Consider the following 16,838-nt stretch of genomic DNA (forward strand, 5'->3'; position numbering starts at 1 on the left):
CCAATCAGAGCGCGGAACCCGGCCTCGGCCGTAAAGCAACGCCGCGGAGCCCGGTCCGCGTCTTTACGACAGCGCCGCAAATCGAAGAGCGGGGCGGGAAGCGGTGGCGGACCCACAGTGCCCCGCGGTGCACGCGCCGGCTTCCCGGCGGCCTCTGCGGCCCCTCCCGGTACCCACGGATCCCGGCCCCGGTTCGTGCTCTCCCCAGCACCCCCCCCACCCCCGCAGCCTCCCCGGCGGGGAAGGAGAGTCCCGCGCGTGGATCAGACTGAGCGCTTTGTAACGGTTTAACCAGCTCCCACCAGGGCCCGGGCGGAGGCGGCGGGACCGGAGCCCCTTTAAACTCCCCCCAGGCCCAGCGGGCGCCGCTCAGCAGCGAAGCGGCTCCAGGCCCGGCCTCTCCCGAAGCGGCCCCGCCGCCGGCCCGGCCCTTCCCGCCGAGCGACTTCCGCCCCAGCGGCGGAAGCGGCTCGCGTGGGCCGCTCTAGGCGGCGGGGCGCAGCGCGCTCGGTGGTGGCGGGGGGGCCGCTCTAGGCGGGTGGGAGGAGCGCGCTCGGTGGTGGCGGAGGGGCCGCTCTAGGCGGCGGGGCGGAGCGCGCTCGGTGGCGGGGCGGGGCCGCGCGGTCAGTGCGGGGCGACGGCGGGACGGGACGGGACAGGACGGAGCCGGGATGGAGAAGCCGCGGCGGGCGGTGGTGGTGACGGGTACGGGGCGGGGGGGGCCGGGGGAGCTGTCCCGGGGGGTGTTGTCCGGGGGCGGGGGGGCGGTGAGGGGGTAAATGGGGGCGCGGTGAGGGGTAAATGGGGTCTGGGGGGGGGGATAGATGGAGGACCCCTTCTCTGGGGTGAGTGTGGGGGGGTGCATGGCCAGGAGCACCCCCCTGGTGCTGTCCTGTCAAGGGGTGACTAAAGAGGGGATGGGGGGGGGGCTGTGCCCTGGGGGGCTGTTTAGGGGCGGGAGGGGGGCGGTGAGGGGGTAAATGGGGGCTCGGGGGAGGGGGTGTAGATGGAGGATCCCTTCTCTGAGGTGAGTGGAGAGGGGTGGATGGCCAGGAGATGTGGGGTTAGCTGTCCCGTCGGGGGTGACTAAGGAGGGGGGTCTGTAACTTGGGGGGCTGTTGGGGGGGGGCTGTCAAGCAGGAGTGCTGGGGATGGAGGGCAGGGACTTGGGGGGCTTTGGGGAGCACGGCGGGGGGCTGCTGTGGGGGGGGGTGTCAGGAGCTGGGGGGTACATTGTTTGGTGAGGGGCTTTGCAGCAGCTTTCCTAACGCTTGGCCAGGCAGGGGGGAGCTTTGGGACCCCCCCTCTTCCATCCCTGCACCTCCCCAAGGGGTTGCTGGTTGGGGAGAGAAGGGGACTGAATCAAGCAGTGGGAAAAGCAATGGGGAGCACAGGGGGGGCGTTTGATCGCTGACCCCCCATCCCGAGCCATCAAGGTATCAAAGCTGTTATCAAAATCGCCCACGCAGCACGGCAAGAAGCGCCTCGGGGGAGAATAAGTGAGGGAATGAAAGGCCCCGGTGTCGCGGGCGAGAGCTTGTCAGGCTCCTTTCCCCGGGGTACAAAGGCCGGGCGGCTTGATTTGTGGGGCAGGCAGCGCTGTGACAAATGGGGAACTCGGCGAAACTATTCAGGTCTCCCCCCAAGCAGCTGAAGTTGAGGCCGGTTGAATAGCGAGCGCGGGGGCGAGGGGTTTGGCGTCGTCGATGCGCTGGAGCGGTTTTAATCGGAGGCAAGTTGTCTTTTGCAGAGGACAGTTGCGGAGAGAGAAGAAGCAGGTGGCAAATTCTGGCTTTCCCAAACCTGTATCAAGCGCTGAGCGGCCGCACTTGGCGGTGACTAGACAGAAAACTTGCGTCAGTGAATGCTCTGCTGCTTGCAATGCTTCTCCTCTCTCCTTTTTCCCCCTGCTTTCAAGGAAGTCTGTTTCTAAAATGCAGTGGTTATCTTATCAGGTCTGCCCTGTGATAATCTGTCACCGATGTCACGCTAAATTCCTCTTTAAAGCTAGCAGTGGTGTGTTCCTGTTCGGTTACGATCATGTGCTCGCTGGGGATAAGCATTACTTGTGTGCAGTTTCTTTTTTAGAAATCTGTAAGGAGATAATCCCATAAAAATCTCTGCAGCTGGTTTACTGCTAATAACAAGCCTCGGAGGGCCCTGTTGTGGATGCGGAGGAACTCCTGGGCATGCTCGTGGAGTTCGATGCTGCCGACAAAGTTGCTTATCTTCTGCGAAAGAGATAACGCGAGGGATGTGTGCAGGAGATGAGTCAGAGGAGCGATAGCCCCCAGCTGTATTTGTGCCAGTTCGCGTTTGGCTTCAGAGCGAGAGGGTTACATTACGTGCGGGGGCACCTGTAGAATTCCAGCTTTCCAGTGGCTGAGCTGTTAAAGATATATATATATTATTTATTTTGTGAGACTATCGTGGTGTCTTTAAGAATGAGACCTAGCAGGTGGCGACTGCGTGTTTCCAGAGACTCGTGTAGGACATGCCTGAACTGCAGAAGCATCTGAAAAGGCGTTCAGTGATCCACCCATGCTGCAGTCGTGGATTGTCTTAGTTGGAGGTTTGCTCACAGGAAAACGTACCTACATTTTGATTTTGTGGAAACCTTCAGGAGATTTATTTTGGGGAGATACCAACATAGATCATACGAGATCTGTCAGCTGGGCCAATTCCTTGCATCACCGTGTGCATTATAACCTCAGGCTCACTGCTGGTAGCAAACAGAGTGTATCCATTAACGTGCCATATAATATTTGTGGTCCCTCTCAAATCCTTTCACGAGTTAGACAAAATTTATGTCTCCTAATTGCATTAGGCTCGTGGGGTAACTCTGACATTTTTAAATTAAAGCATATTGACGTCGCACCCAGATAAATTGCCTAACCTTTGTGTGCTTGCTCAGGGAAAGAGGTTATGGATTACTAGTTAACTCTAAGTTACTCATTAGGAAATTTAGATGTGGTGAGTAAGTATTTCTGATAATGCTATCATAACCTTTGCTGCTCGGTGTAGGTGGGTTGTCAGCAGCATTTTGTTTCTTTCCTCATAAGGCGTAACCAACGCTAACAGAGATCTTGGTGAAGGCCTGGGCAGAGAAGAAATATTTGAGAGAGGCTTGTCCACGTTTGTGGAAGCATCTGCTGTGGGCTAAAACAATCAGGAATAGAAAATCCAATAATGATTCTCATTCCGTGACATGGGTCAACTTATCTGTTAATAACAAGTTTTTTTAACCCGGTCAGGAAGGAAAAAAATCTGGTGTCTGTTGGGAAAAAAGAGAGTTTCTTTTGAGGCAAGCTATTGTTTTCCTTCACAGTAAAAGGTTCGTGGTTCAAACATTTCTGTGACAGTCTAAAGTCAATAAGGATTGAGCATCAGAAGTGGGTTTTCTTTCAGGATATATAAACCAGGAGAGCGCAGAGCGCTTTGCAACGTTAAGTCTAGTCCAACCTGTGAGGATGACTTCATCGCTGTGGATTTTTCCTTCTCTTCCAGGGTTTGGGCCGTTTGGAGAGCACGCCGTTAACGCCAGTTGGATCGCAGTTCAGGTAACACTGTAACTTCCTTCTTACCAAGTTAAAGCAGAGCGCTGTGCTGATAACGTACAACTTTTAGTTTGCAGCTCTTGTCTTCCCAGTTTATTAACTGAGACCAGCTCGCTCTGGATAGTCAGGTGGGTAAGGTTTTATTCCCTTCTCAGAAGACAATCCCTTAGCTAGTAGAATTTAGTGAGGCTGAGTTAATGTCGCTGAGGCAAGTAAGGAATTCATAGGCTACCTCTGTAGGTTGGTGAGATGTTAAATGGGGCAGGGAGCTTGGAATCTTCCTCTGCCCTAGAGAATTCAAAATAAATAAATGAACCCAGAAGAGTGTTTATGTTTTTCACTCAGTTCTAGCTTGAATCTGGGCAGGTTGGTTAATCTTTAAGCTGAGCCTCATCCATTATGAGACCTCCACCTGGTAGTCTTGTGGAGTCAAGCGTACTGCAGGGTCATCCAACGTGGGTCTGAATGTCAGGACTCTGACTCCAAAGCGAAGGAGCCACCGCTGCCTCCTTTCCCTGCTGCCTCCTTTCCCTGCTGCCTCCTTTCTCCCCTCGGGTCCTTCTGCGGCCACCTGCTTTCGGCGGTGGGCTGCGGCGGGTGTCGCAGGAGGCGTGGGGGGCTCAGGCAGTGTTTGTTGCTCCAAAGCCAACCTCCTCTCTGCTGAGAAGCAGCAGCAAGTGGTGCTTGGCTGATGGAGCTGGACCTTGCTGGAGACAGCAGTGCTGGTGGAGGGTTGTTGACTGAGCAGGTCGTACGTGCTTGAACAAATGGAGTTCATGCCACTTGTAGCTTTATATCTACATGACTGTGTTCGCCTGTGTCACACTGATGTGCTCACAAATGAGGCAAGAAGAAGAAATCAAACTCCTGCTAGATGCCCAGCTAAACTGAGGAATTAAGGCTGCTTGCTGTAAAAGCATCAGCTAGGGACAGCGCTGCTACATCATCCCGCTGCTTCCTTATTTGTCACTTCTGGATGCGGTTTGTGACAAAGCTACTGGGAATTCAAGGGTACCTTTTAGTACAGTTGCCCAGGGAGTTAAATCTATTTTTCTCCCCAACACATCTCTCTTCCCTTCAGAGCTCTGAGATTAATATCTTCTTTAGAATGCTTTTAAATTAAATCACAAACTCTAATCAATTACAGTCAACTAATGTCCAGATGTCTAATGTGTTGGCTGGTATGAGCAGATGAAACCTTTGCCTCCAAGAGCCTTTTGGAAAGGAATATATTTGAGTTTGGGTTTGTGCAGCTGAAGTTTGGGGAAAAATGCAAGCTGTGGATGTGGGGGGGGGGCGGGGAAATTGCACATTACTGAAATTTAGTAGTGAGACTAATTGATTTGGTTCGTTCTTACTCGTGCAATGTCAGTTATTGTAAACAAGCTACTTTTATTCTAGAGGAGATAGACAAAAGGGTATTGTGCCTCTGGAACAGGAAGAGTGGTGGGTGTTCTGCTGTCGCTTACAAAAACAAACCTCATGTCTAATTCCTATGAAGAGAAATGGCGTGTCATTCCTTCGAGGCACCGCGGGCTGCTCAGCTGTGTGGCTGATGGATGAAGTCATCACGTGCATTTTAAATTCGTTTTATGGGCTTGGGGGGGTGTTTTGAGAGTAGAAAACTAGTTGGTGGTGTGCGATCTGCGTCGGAGCCCGTCTTCCTCCGATCCTGTTTAATAGCTCGCGCTGGCTCCTAACTACAACCACCGGCTCGCAGGCAGCGGGGAGGATTTGCCTTCCCTTACCCCGTCTCAGCCCCGAGAGGCCCAGACAAAAAGGAACAGCATGGCTTTGAGCACAGGCGAGCTGGGCATTGTGCGAGTTTCAGACAGGGGACTTCATGGAGCTGAGTGGACACAAAGGCGTGTCTGAGTTTCTGAATCCCAGGCGGTGTGATCTGCATTTTAATAGAAGAAAAATCAATTAAACAATCTTTGTAAATCCTTCCTAGCTTTAGGGCTAAGCTAGTTCTGGTTTATTACATCTTTTATTATCCTGCATCCCGAGGATAAAACTCTCTGCTTTTCTTTCCAGTCCTCTTTTTTTTGGTTTTATTTGGCTTCTTGTGTAGAACACGGATACGGTGTGTCTTTTCCCTCCGACTGCAGTGAATTTCTAGTAAAGTTGCATGTTTTTGAAAGCTAAATGACTTTTACACGTAGTTAACATAGAGGGTGCCTTAAATAGCAGCAGTTTGCAGGCTAATAATGTGAAGATGAAATGTTTTGAGGTTTTTACGCATGGGGGAGAGATTTCCTATGAATTCAGAGAGAAGAATAACTTCTTTCTGCTTTTTGAGGCTACAGTAAAAATATTCTGTGTTAATGTGGATTTGCTGTTGTGTGTTTTCATCATTTTAATATTTCATTTGAGGGGTTTCTCCTGCTGCAATTTTTGCTTGGGAGGGACCTTAAAAGAAGAAGTTACTGAGATGGGCTTTCCGTTCGGTGCGTTTTCTGGCCTCCCTGCTGCGACTTTGGTGCAGACACAGGTGTGCCCCGTGGGCTGTGAAGCTGATGGGCTCCTGCCTTCATCCCCCCGCAAAGGCTGCTGGCTGAGGAGGAGGAGGAGAGGGGTCAGAGTGCGTTTTGACATCACTAAGGACAATTGCTGTCAGGGTGTCTAGACAGACCTGATAAGGATATTAAAGGCTCACAAAGGCGACCATTGTTGCGGGGTCAGGGAATCGGTCAGACACGTTCGTTCCTCTGTGTTTGTCAGGTATACAAGGCCGTGGGTAATAAGTTGTCTGGGGGCCAGCGTACATCTTTATTATTGACTGGAAGCGTGCGAACGCTGTGTTTGGTTAAAAGAAAGTTGTGAGTTTGTAAAGCCGAGGTTTGACGCGGCTGAGTTCGGAGGAGGTGGCTGTCCCCGAGGCGGTGCGGCTCGTACGGCCCCGCGTCTCTCGCTCGCTGTAGATGCTTGTTCTGCCCAGACGGTAAAACTTTCCATGATCAAACTCATCTTTAGGAGCTGTTTCACGCTCTTTAGAGGAGCAATGATGAATTCCTACCAATTAACGCTCTGGAGATCTTCCTAAAGAGACTGACTTGGATTTGAATACTCTCATTTGCAAACTACTGACTTTATTAACGCACCCCATAAACCGGCTAACGTTTTGAAGGCAGATTTGTGTAAAGAAGATGTGGTGAAACATCACTTAGCATCCATCTCTGGTAATGAATGTCTGTGTGTGCCAGACACTAATCAATACAGCAAGCCTTTAATATCAGACTTGCCCTCAGAGCCAGAGCAAGTGATTTATCATCGTTGTTGCTCATATCTGCTGGTCCGTGAAAGTCTTACTCTTGCCTTCGCTGTGTGTTTTAGTCATCTTAAATCTTGTTACACCCTCTGTTGTCTGTCCCTACAAGTGTGAAAGGTTTTTTTTCCTCAGTAAACAAACAACTCGCAGTAATAACTACAGAAAAAAGAGTACTGAGATACTGCTCACGTTTATATAGAGGAGGTAGGATTGTAATGGGGGAGTCCAAAAACCTCAGCTTGTCCTCTCAACTGACTTTAATTTTAAACCTAGGGAAATACAAGACTTGCAATTGAGTAAAGTTCATTGGAAATAGCTAATCTGCATGTTTTAGCCTGGAGCTTGCAGGTACAACGTCTGTGCACAGGAAAACCAAGCCTAAGGATTGCAAGAAAGAGCAGCTCTTGGCCTGATCACCGAATTTGAACCTGAAATGGAGATAATTTAATCATTCAAGCATATTTTAAAACGTCCTTTGATAGTTTGATGGCTTCTTACGTTGCTGTTTCTACCTCGGATCCATGAGAACAGCTACAGCAGTTTATGGATGTGAGAGTCGCAGGTTATTTCCTCGCTGTGCACGCAGCCCCTTTGATGTTAACACAATAATCATTTCAAGCTTTTGGCACGAGTAAACTTGCATTTTTCAACTGACGTGTATCTCAGAGGAGAAAGAGCAGCTCCAGATGACAAGCTTCTGCTGAGAAAAGCTGGAGTTGGTTCTTCTAACTGAAACACAGGCCTGGCGACAGCGATGCAAGAGCACACAGCTCCTTCTGCCTTCAGGGAAGGATGCGCTTGCAGCTCCTTTCCAGAGGAGACAGAGCTATGGAAGGATTCTGACGAAGGCTGGTAACTTTATGGCGTGTACAGTCGCTTCTCAGTCTTGAAAAGCAGCTGTAAAGTTTTTCAGAGTGCCAAAAAGTGTTGTCTTCATCAGAGGGAAACTTCATCCAAGTTAGATGCTGTTGGAACTCATTAAACACGACAGCTGAAGTCGCTTCAGCTGCTGGAGAAGTGCCTCCCGGTGCAGACTGGTGCAAGGCTCCTAGGTTTGAGCTCAGCTGATGGTTTTAAGAACATTTTTTCAGAGGTATCCTTTCCTTGAGTTCTTGAAAGTTTGGATTTGATGGCTCTGGAAGGTTTCACTTCTGAATAAGTCCTGTTCTGGGCTACACTGGCAAAGTCTGAAGTACCACATGAGCCTTGAACTGAAGCCTTACTGGTGAGACTGGAGTGTGTTGAAACAGAGACCAAAGAAGAGCAAGGGAGAAGTGTCCAGGAGCATGTATGTAGAGGGAACAGTGTGCTTTCCAGTCGGGTGTACTGGGGAAAAAATAAAGATCTTTCCCCTTCCCTCTGGTTTTAAAGAAATCTTTGCAAGGTATTTCACTGAGCATTTGTGTTTTAAAAGGTTTAAAGGAAATTGGCTGAGTTTATTGCCTGGATATTTGGGATGTTTTGAAGGCATGGCTTTAGTTAACATTCTAGAGGGAGAAATAATTTACTGCGTTAGTTGAATCGCTACGATGGTAACAGCTCATGTTGCAAAATTAAGTGCAGTATGTTAAGTATAGGTAAAGCTGGTGATGGAAACCCATTTTACATTTTGGAAACAGGCTGTATTGTATTCCAGCTTCTGCCAAAATAAAAGTAAAACAAAGATGCTGAGGAGGGTGTGCCAACGGTGCTCCGGTTTCTCCTATGCGGAGTGTTTGCTGGAGACTCACAGACACGGAATCACAGCCTGGTCGTGCTGTCACCTCACCCTGAGAGCTCTTTATCTGGAAACAAATGGGAATTTGCTCTCCAGGCCAGCAGTCCTGAGAGAGAACAAATTAGATGATGAATATAATCCTCCCAATTCTACTTTCTCTACATAATATCCAGTTCTTTCAAGAAGTGAATATGACTATGTACTTCTATAAATAATGCAGCCACCCTTTCTGTTGAGTGTGGGTGTTGCTGATACCTATTGTCAGTTAAATGTTGATTTCTTTGTTTTACACACATCAGAGCAAACCAAACGGTCCTGTGGGCGAAGACTGTTAACACAGGTGGAGAGATGCCTTTGTTGTTCCCTGTTGTGTCTTCTTTTTCTTTTACAGTGCTGTTTACAAGGTTATACAGCCTGTCTGTAAGCTGATGTTAGTCCCTCACAGCAGACTCGCTCTGCTAATAAACCTTCTAGAAGTATATCCTCTGCTGAGCTGTCTCTGACCATCTTTTGTTTATTTCCTTACGTTCCTAGGAGTTGGAGAAGCTCGGACTGCGAGATGACGTGGATCTGCACGTCTACGAAGTCCCAGTTGAATACCAGACAGTGCAAAGACTCATTCCTGCATTATGGAAAAAGCACAGTCCACAAGTGAGTGAGTAAAGGGAGGAGGAGAAGAGACAGAGCAGGTGGCTGAAACCAGCAGTGAGCATAATGTGAAGTCCCTTTTTTAATGGATGTTGGGGCTGGTAGTCCCTCGTGAGATCTTTTCCTCTTTTGTCCTGAGAACATGTGAATTTGTAGAATTTTATAGCTCAGAATAGAGCTCTCCAATTAGTGGGAGCAGTCAGTGTGAAGAGGCCGCTGCAAAGGGCTGTCTAGACAGCTCGCAGTTGGTCTGCGCCCCCTGGGCTGGTCCAGCCTTGGGCTTGGCTCTGAATGTGCCAACATTCGTTTTTACCCTGATAAAATTACAATTTAGGCCAGGACGGGGTGAAACAAGAATTATTCTGTGCTGGATCCACGAGTTCATTGATAAATGGCTTGTTACTGTGATATTCCTGCAAGAATTCTTGTAACAACCCCATCCAGTCTTTAACTGGGAGTAGCGGGCTGTTCATTCCCCACCAGTTGTATTTTGGTTGATCTAACTTATTTCTTGTCTCTGACAGTTGGTGGTTCACGTCGGTGTTTCGGGTATGGCTACGACCGTAACTCTGGAGAAGTGTGGCCATAACGTCGGTTATAAAGGCTTGGACAACTGCCGGTTCTGCCCGGGCTCTCAGTGTTGCGTAGAAGGTGGCCCAGAATGCATCGACTCCATCATCGACATGGACACGGTGTGCAAGAGAGTCTCGGCGCTGGGGCTGGATGTCACGGTCACTATATCTAAGGATGCTGGCAGGTACGGGGTGCCAACGGTCGATGGGGAAAGGAGACTCATGCATGTTCACTTCGTGCTCAGCCCATGAGGCCCGTGCGATTCGTACCCGTTTCACCTCTCAAGGGGCTGGCAACCATCTATTTTTCAGTGGTCACCCAACCATCAGAGGATAAAGAGATCTTTACGTTCTGTTGTCCTAGATTTGGTTACAGCAATACCTGCCTTGTGTTCCCCTCTTTATTGCAGGATGTTGCTGCAATGCTGAACGATAAGAATACGGTTCCTCCTGTGGTTTGCACACTGTATTTGTCACTTGTGGCTAAATCAGCTCTGTTCTTGTATTTCAGGTACCTCTGTGACTTCACTTACTACACCTCCTTGTACCAGAGCTGCGGGAGGTCGGCTTTTGTCCACGTGCCTCCACTGGGAAAACCGTATAGCGCAGAACAGCTGGGTCGGGCCCTACAGGCCATCATAGAAGAAATGCTCGATGTTTTGGAGCATTCTGAAGACAAAATCAATTGTCAGCATGAACACTGAAAGCGGGCAGAAGCTATCCTGGTATTGCACTTCCAACATTTTCCCTGCTACTGAAGGGGAAACGGTCTGAAACGTCCAGACCCAGAATTGGAGACTTCAAAAAAAAAGAAAATTCTACTTCTAGAAATTGACCCTTTTTTTTGTCCAATGTGTGCGTTTCGGCCTAGGCAACAAAGGATTCAGAATCTCTTCTTTATAACACCTGCACCTACTCATTGCTGAAGGGACTGAAGTGTGTGTGCTGTGCTTTATCCAGAGCTCATCTGGCAGCCCAGTGACCAGTCTGATACAGCGCAGGTGGAAGGTTTCTCACCTGGACTTGGCGTTCAGGTGCAGGGAGTTAACCCAATCTTCTAAGGACTAGTTCTTAAGTTGAAAGGTTTGCTTTCATTTTGGTTTGGTTTTTTTCTTCTTTGGCCCAAATTATAGGTTACGATGGACAAGAGTTGGAACAGTGTGGGTTTGTCTGTTGTAAAACAGCGCTTGGTGGAGACGAGGAGTCTTCCAAATTGCTTTGCTGAAATGGAAACATATTTTAGGCACCGATTTCTCACCCCACATTGTCCAAGTACTCGTAGGACCCTCTGTAATGTCCTGGTTAACTGGTAGCTGCCAATAGGAGGGATGTTTTGGGTTCCTTTTGTGGTGGAGCAGGAGATAGCCTTTTTTATTTTTTTGTACGCAGTATGAGCCTGACTTGCGCCAAATATTTTCAAATATCTTTTTTTTTATTACTCTCTCATGCCACCTTCCTCACTCAAGTGAACCGTATACCTCCTGTACAAAACACATTGTTTCATACGTGTATAAAGCAAATCATTAGCGGTTAAATAGCTTTGCTAAAGGCCACTTTCTCCACAGGAGATCTTTATCCTAGATTCTTGGTGCTAGCTGTTATTTTTAAGGTGAAGGTGGAGTAATTTATAACTTCCTGAGTTATAAAGTTTCATTCTCGTTAAAGGTGAGGTGAAGAGTAATGTTTAACTTAACTTCTAAGTTGCCACCTTGGTTTGTGATAGGCACAAAGATGCGAACGTGCGGATTCGAGGATGTTCTGCCAAATCCAATCTCAAATCCTAAACCTATCCCCACTGTCTGTAAACCAGAGGTGATTATTTGAAAACGAGGAATTTTGCTTAGATGGAGTATTCCAGGCTGTCTGTTAGTGTCCCCCTCCCAATGGGAGGGTACAAAGTGCTGCTTCTTGTGTGAACTTTCCCAGTAATTAATTTGGGGAATTGTACGTGCAGGTTCTAAGCAGGATGTTAGAAGTGGTTGATGCTCGTGCGTGTGAGTTTGCTTCCAAATTACAAGACTCCAGTGAAAGATCATGTTACAGTGGGAACGGGCACAAAATGGGTGATTGGTGACCAGTAGGTCTCATTGAGGGGCCATTTAAATGAAGAGATCTGTGGTTTGCTTCTAATACTTTTACAAATATATATATATATATAAAAAAAACCAACATTTTGAAACGTTTTAAAATACCATTGTTTTAATTTTTCTAATTATGAATGATTCTGCTATAGTATCTCTCAGTGAGAGCTGCCATTAACTTGCTGTTTTCCAGTAGGAGTCTAGTGACAAAGGACGTACCACGTCTCCTTGTAACCCTTGAGCGAGGCCGAAGACTTCTGTGGTTGTAATAACTTTGCTAAGGGGACCTGGCTATGAAGATTTTTGGATAGACTTCTGGTTTACTGAGGAAATTACCCCTGTATTTACAGACTTTCCCAATCAAAAGAGTTTGCCTTCAAAGTAAATGTTCTCTTTTACGTTCAACACAAAGTAGCACTTGTCAGATTGCCAGCAGGCAGGCCGGCTTTCTGATTAGTAATTTATTATATTTAATATTTTTGTTTAAATATCTGTGGTTTGACACTTTTTTTTTTGCGAATAGTTGAGCTGCTCATATTGTAGGTTGTCGATTCCTTTATCTGGTAAGATTTTTGTCAGCAGTGTATCTTAACTTTTAAAAGAGGAGTAATTCACATATTCTGCTAAGTTCAGCAATTAAGTAATTTTCAGTAATTTAATTTACTTGTAATGTAGTTGGGAATAAAATGGGAGTGGAAGATGGACAGTTTAGTGAGGTGATAACACAAAAAAAGGGCTGTGGAATGGAAGCGGTGGCAGGAAAATACTTTGCTTTGAGCATCCCTTCGAGCTGTGCGTTTCCTCGCAATCTGTTTTTGTGAAGCTTCCATGTGATGGGTTTCTTAGAAAACATAATTTATTTTATAATCTTTTGGGGTTTTTTGAGAATTAGTCCTCAGAGATTGTATTTGTAAAGGGCGTCTTGGTGGTAGAGAAATTTTGTATAGCGAAACTTTTTAAAAATGGCATTAAACTAATTTTATTTAATCTGACCTAAATTAAATACTTTTGGTTTTTTGAAAGCTTTTTGTTAAATTCATGAATTCCTAATGCCTTTACTAGAGGTGCATCTTTTCCCTGGAAATAGGACGTTAAAATGACGCAGAGCTTCAAAGAGCTGATGTTTTGTGTAACGCTTACTATCTGCTTTCTCTTCCAGATCATCAATAAATAGAATTTGCTAATTTGCACTGACTGGGAGACCTGTTGCCAACCACAAAAAATTTCCTGCTAGCGAGTGAGCGTAGGAAGTTCAGGTTGAGCATTAATTACTGTGCCTGCAATTAATGTAAAAGCTGGTAAAGGTTTAGAACCCTGGGACTGCAAAATTGTCTCTGGGGATGCTCTTCACAGAGAAACGGGGATGAGAATATTTGGTGTGGAAGAGAGAATTAGGGAGGTTCCGCTGTATCGGGTCTGATGTCATTTTATCCGCTTGCCAACGGCTTGGAGTGGGAATTGGCTGACGTGTTGGTGAGGTTTGGTGGTGACAATTTAATTGTTTCGGTTAATAAATGCTGCGGAGGATTTTGAGGAACTCCAGATACTCGTGAACTCCTTCCCAATCTGGTGACTGCGATGGCAGGAGATATTTCCTTTGAATTAAACATGGGAGTCTGCTGTATAAAACACAGCAAAAAGAAACTGTGAGCTTGAAAGAGTCTTTACCTCAAAGACTTGTGGAGGACTTGATAATCCTTATGGGTCCCTTCCAAGTTGAGATATTCTCTGGTCCTATGATACGGTGGAGGGTAAGCACCCGTGGTATGGAAGACATTTGGGGTTGTTTTTGGCAAGGATGTCCAAATCTGTAAGATCATTTAGAGCAGTTCACACTTATCTGGAGTGTTCCCCAACCTGACTCTTCCTCCGCAACATGGTTGTAGTGGGAAAGGATGAAAAGGTCATGAAGGTGGTTAGAGGTGTTGAGTGTGGTTGTGACGTGAGACTGCGGCCGAGAACTGCTGGGTCCTTCCAGGAGGGACCTGACCGAGGGTGTTCAAAAGGTTCAGACTTCATGAAAACTCACTGCTTGCTCTGCTTTCACCCCGAGGAGGGGGAAGTTCAAAGGCGAGGTGTCTAGAGTTGATTTGAGATAAATGCCTCCTGGCTGACCCCTTGCAGGAGTTGAGTGGTGTTTGCAAGCGGCATCGCGTTGTAAAGCGCAGCCTGATGCGTCGGGTGCTGCCTGCAGAAGAAAACAGACTCATCGAACCAGGGTCTGATCTAACATGTCAACTTACCTTGATCTCCGTCGGGTTTGTACCGCACGTGCTGTGTAAGTCAGTAGGAAACTACTATTTGCATTAACTTACAGTCAGGTTAGATGTAGCATTCCAGCTCCAGTGTGTCTCTTGCTGTTCTGCCGGTCGCGCAGGCAATATTTAACCTTGTAGTGCCTCAGTCAGCTGGCAAAGGGGATTATTCCGGGCTGCTGTCACGCAGTGCCATGCCTGGAGTAAAAACCCAGGAGCTTCCAGGCCTGCAGACTCCCAAAGGGGCAGCACAGACTCCCGGTGTTGTTATTTTTGTTAATGAAAAGGCTAAAAACAAGTTATAAACCACTGAAGTTTCTTCTAATACTCAAATAATCTTCATTTGATTGAGCGTGTGATTCATTGACGCTTTCATATGAAAAGTAGAAAAGGAATTGTGGTAGGAGAAGCTTCTTAAAACCCAAAAATGGGAAAACCGTGTAAATTAGTTGAATTGGTAATTCCCCACTAGCCCCAGAGCTGGACTGAAGCAGCGATTACGGTCTGACCGTGTTATTTCGTGGTTTAACTTCTCATGTCTCGCGCAGCTTTTTTTAACTTACGGCGTGTTTCTTGCTCTAACCACACAGCTGGTTCTCAGCCACTGAGCTGCTTCAAGAGTGAGTGGTCGTGTTTGAAAGCTGACTGGAAACCAGTATGTTTCTCCTTAGAAAATACACTTGTGGGGGTTTTTAAAATTTTTTTTTAATTGCAATTTTCAGATTTCATCCTGCAGTGCGGATAATAAAATTGTCAGCAATTAATTTGTACGTACTGTCACCACGTAACCACCTTCCTCTTGTTCTCCTTTACTTCTTTTAATATTTTAATGAGAGAAATTTCGGAGCTGCAAAGGTTTTCCTTCAAACTGTACCTGTTGGCTTGGATAAAATACCTCTAGTTGATACCATAAGTCCACATCTTGACATCGATGGATTTATTCTTTTTTTGCACCAGAAACCCTAATGTTTTGCAGTATAAAGTGCACTTTTTTTCTAAAAAAAACCCACTTGTCTGATCAGTGTCTTATGTGATGAAGGTGATATTCTGCCAAACCTCCAAAGCCGAGGATATTGTTAATTCTTCATCGTGTTAATTGAAACCTGAGATCAGCTTCTGCTCAGTCTATTTTAAGACAAAGTAGAGAAGAAAATGCCTCCCCGTAGATAGGAATTAAATATAGGAAATGAAACTATACACTGCCCTTAAAGGAAACTCTGTGCTACTTAAATACACGTTCAGGTTTTCTATCGCACCAGCTTCTTAAATCGCAAATGTTTACTTTGATTAAACAGGGAGTGCCTTGTCCTGGGCTGGGCTCGCTTCTGGCGAGCAGAGCGGTGGTGATGGGGACGGACGAGCCGTTTGCACCAAAGGTGGGTGGAAAGACTGGGAGAAACTGCTGGACTTGTTCGGTGTCCCCTTTGTCCAAGGATGCTCTTCAGAAACTGCACTGAATCGAGTTCTCGAGGTTTTCTGACACACACTGACCTGACAAAGGGAAAAACAAGAGTGTTTGCTCCTTCGTTGTCCCTCTTGGTTAGGTTGGCCAAATTCCTGAAGGTTGTTCTGTCTCTTCTTTAAGGTTAGGTGTTTTATTCGAACCTTGTGCATGTCACAGCGTCGCTCAGCCTCTCGGCTCCTCCGTTCGTTAATTGTGGTGAAAATAAACAGTTGTCTGTCTGGGTACCTCGGGCATTGCCAATCTCATGCTTATCAGGACTCTTGGAGCTACGATCCTAAATCTGTTGGGGCTTCTGTTTTTCTCAGTGTGTTCTTGCAGTGCCTTGTAAAACCCAACAATCCTGTGTGTCACAAAAGGGCTGTGTAATAAAGAACCGTCAACGTACTTTCAGCTTGCTGTCGCTAGACTGGACTTTGTAACTGAAAATTTAAACCCACGTTTCACAGTAAATAAAGAGTTTGACTCTGACTCCTGGTGTTCTTTCACAGTCGTCAGAAGAAGTCAGTGACTTCTTCTGACTTAAAAGATGCCTTTGGTGGGTGGTAATTACATAGCAGTGATCACAGGCTCACCAGGTAACAGGGAATTTGGTTTCCTTCTCAGCTCTGGTTTCGTAGCCGTGTCACACAGTCTGCCTTGCCCCGTGAATCCTAAATCTTTTCAGTCTTTTCCAGATCTGTCAGTTAATAAAGTATTTCTGCTTTACACACCCTTTACTGTTCTCACATGAGCTTAAACAGCAGCAGTTCTCCCCTGCTCCACAGACACACTATTGCCCCTTGGGGTGCAGGTGACCCGCTGGCAGCTGGAGCTGCTGAGGTTCTGAAGGTGGCTTTGATCCGCAGGCTTCAAATCCCTCGCAGGCTCCCTAAGCCGCTCGGGAACCCGCTGTAAGGCATTTTCTAACCACATTTCTTCTGCCACGCTCCTTTTCCGGAGGAAGAGCTCCCTCGGGGACCGTGGGAAGATGAGCAGCGTGTCTGGAAGCTGCTGGGATGCCTCGAGCTCAAGCACCGTTGCGTGCTGCTTTCCTTGAGAGCAAGTCGTTACCCTTGGAGCTCTCCCTCTCTTCCCCAAGAGCATCTCCTCGCTGTGCCGGGCTGCTTCCTCGCTCCCTGTGTTGGTTGCTTTCAGGCTGCTGCCACTGGTGCTGACTGGGAGCAAACTGGGGCGGCGGGGAGGGCTGGTGCCACCAGATGGTGCTGCCATGCAGGCGGACTGCGCACAGCTTCGCCCCGCTGCTGGGTGGGGACAGCCTGGAGGTACAACCCT

The 16,838-nt window shown here is 47.4% G+C and overlaps 1 protein-coding gene across 2 annotated transcripts; it reads left to right on the plus strand.

Annotated features, from left to right (window-relative positions):
* The first annotated feature begins 88 nt into the window (after positions 1-88).
* Positions 89-16,034, plus strand: PGPEP1 (pyroglutamyl-peptidase I). 2 transcript variants are annotated; one of them, XM_068420965.1, is made up of 5 exons: positions 89-191; positions 3,508-3,560; positions 9,080-9,196; positions 9,718-9,950; positions 10,277-16,034. In XM_068420965.1, the coding sequence occupies exons 4-5, from the start codon at positions 9,745-9,747 to the stop codon at positions 10,467-10,469; spliced, it is 399 nt and encodes a 132-aa protein (XP_068277066.1). In that variant the 5' UTR covers positions 89-191; positions 3,508-3,560; positions 9,080-9,196; positions 9,718-9,744; the 3' UTR covers positions 10,470-16,034. The 2 variants fall into 2 exon arrangements, with proteins under 2 accessions (XP_068277066.1, XP_068277065.1); XM_068420964.1 differs by lacking the exon at positions 89-191 and adding an exon at positions 635-705.
* The last annotated feature ends 804 nt before the right edge of the window (positions 16,035-16,838 follow it).

Source organism: Nyctibius grandis, chromosome 31 (genome assembly GCF_013368605.1).
Source record: "Nyctibius grandis isolate bNycGra1 chromosome 31, bNycGra1.pri, whole genome shotgun sequence".
Classification (NCBI taxonomy): domain Eukaryota; kingdom Metazoa; phylum Chordata; class Aves; order Nyctibiiformes; family Nyctibiidae; genus Nyctibius; species Nyctibius grandis.

Coding starts and splice junctions, on each gene's coding strand:
- PGPEP1 (XM_068420964.1), top strand. CDS start 672: ATGGAGAAGCCGCGGCGGGCGGTGGTGGTGACGG. Junction 3,561..9,079: donor CCAGTTGGATCGCAGTTCAG/GTAACACTGTAA, acceptor TTACGTTCCTAG/GAGTTGGAGAAGCTCGGACT. Junction 9,951..10,276: donor ATATCTAAGGATGCTGGCAG/GTACGGGGTGCC, acceptor CTTGTATTTCAG/GTACCTCTGTGACTTCACTT.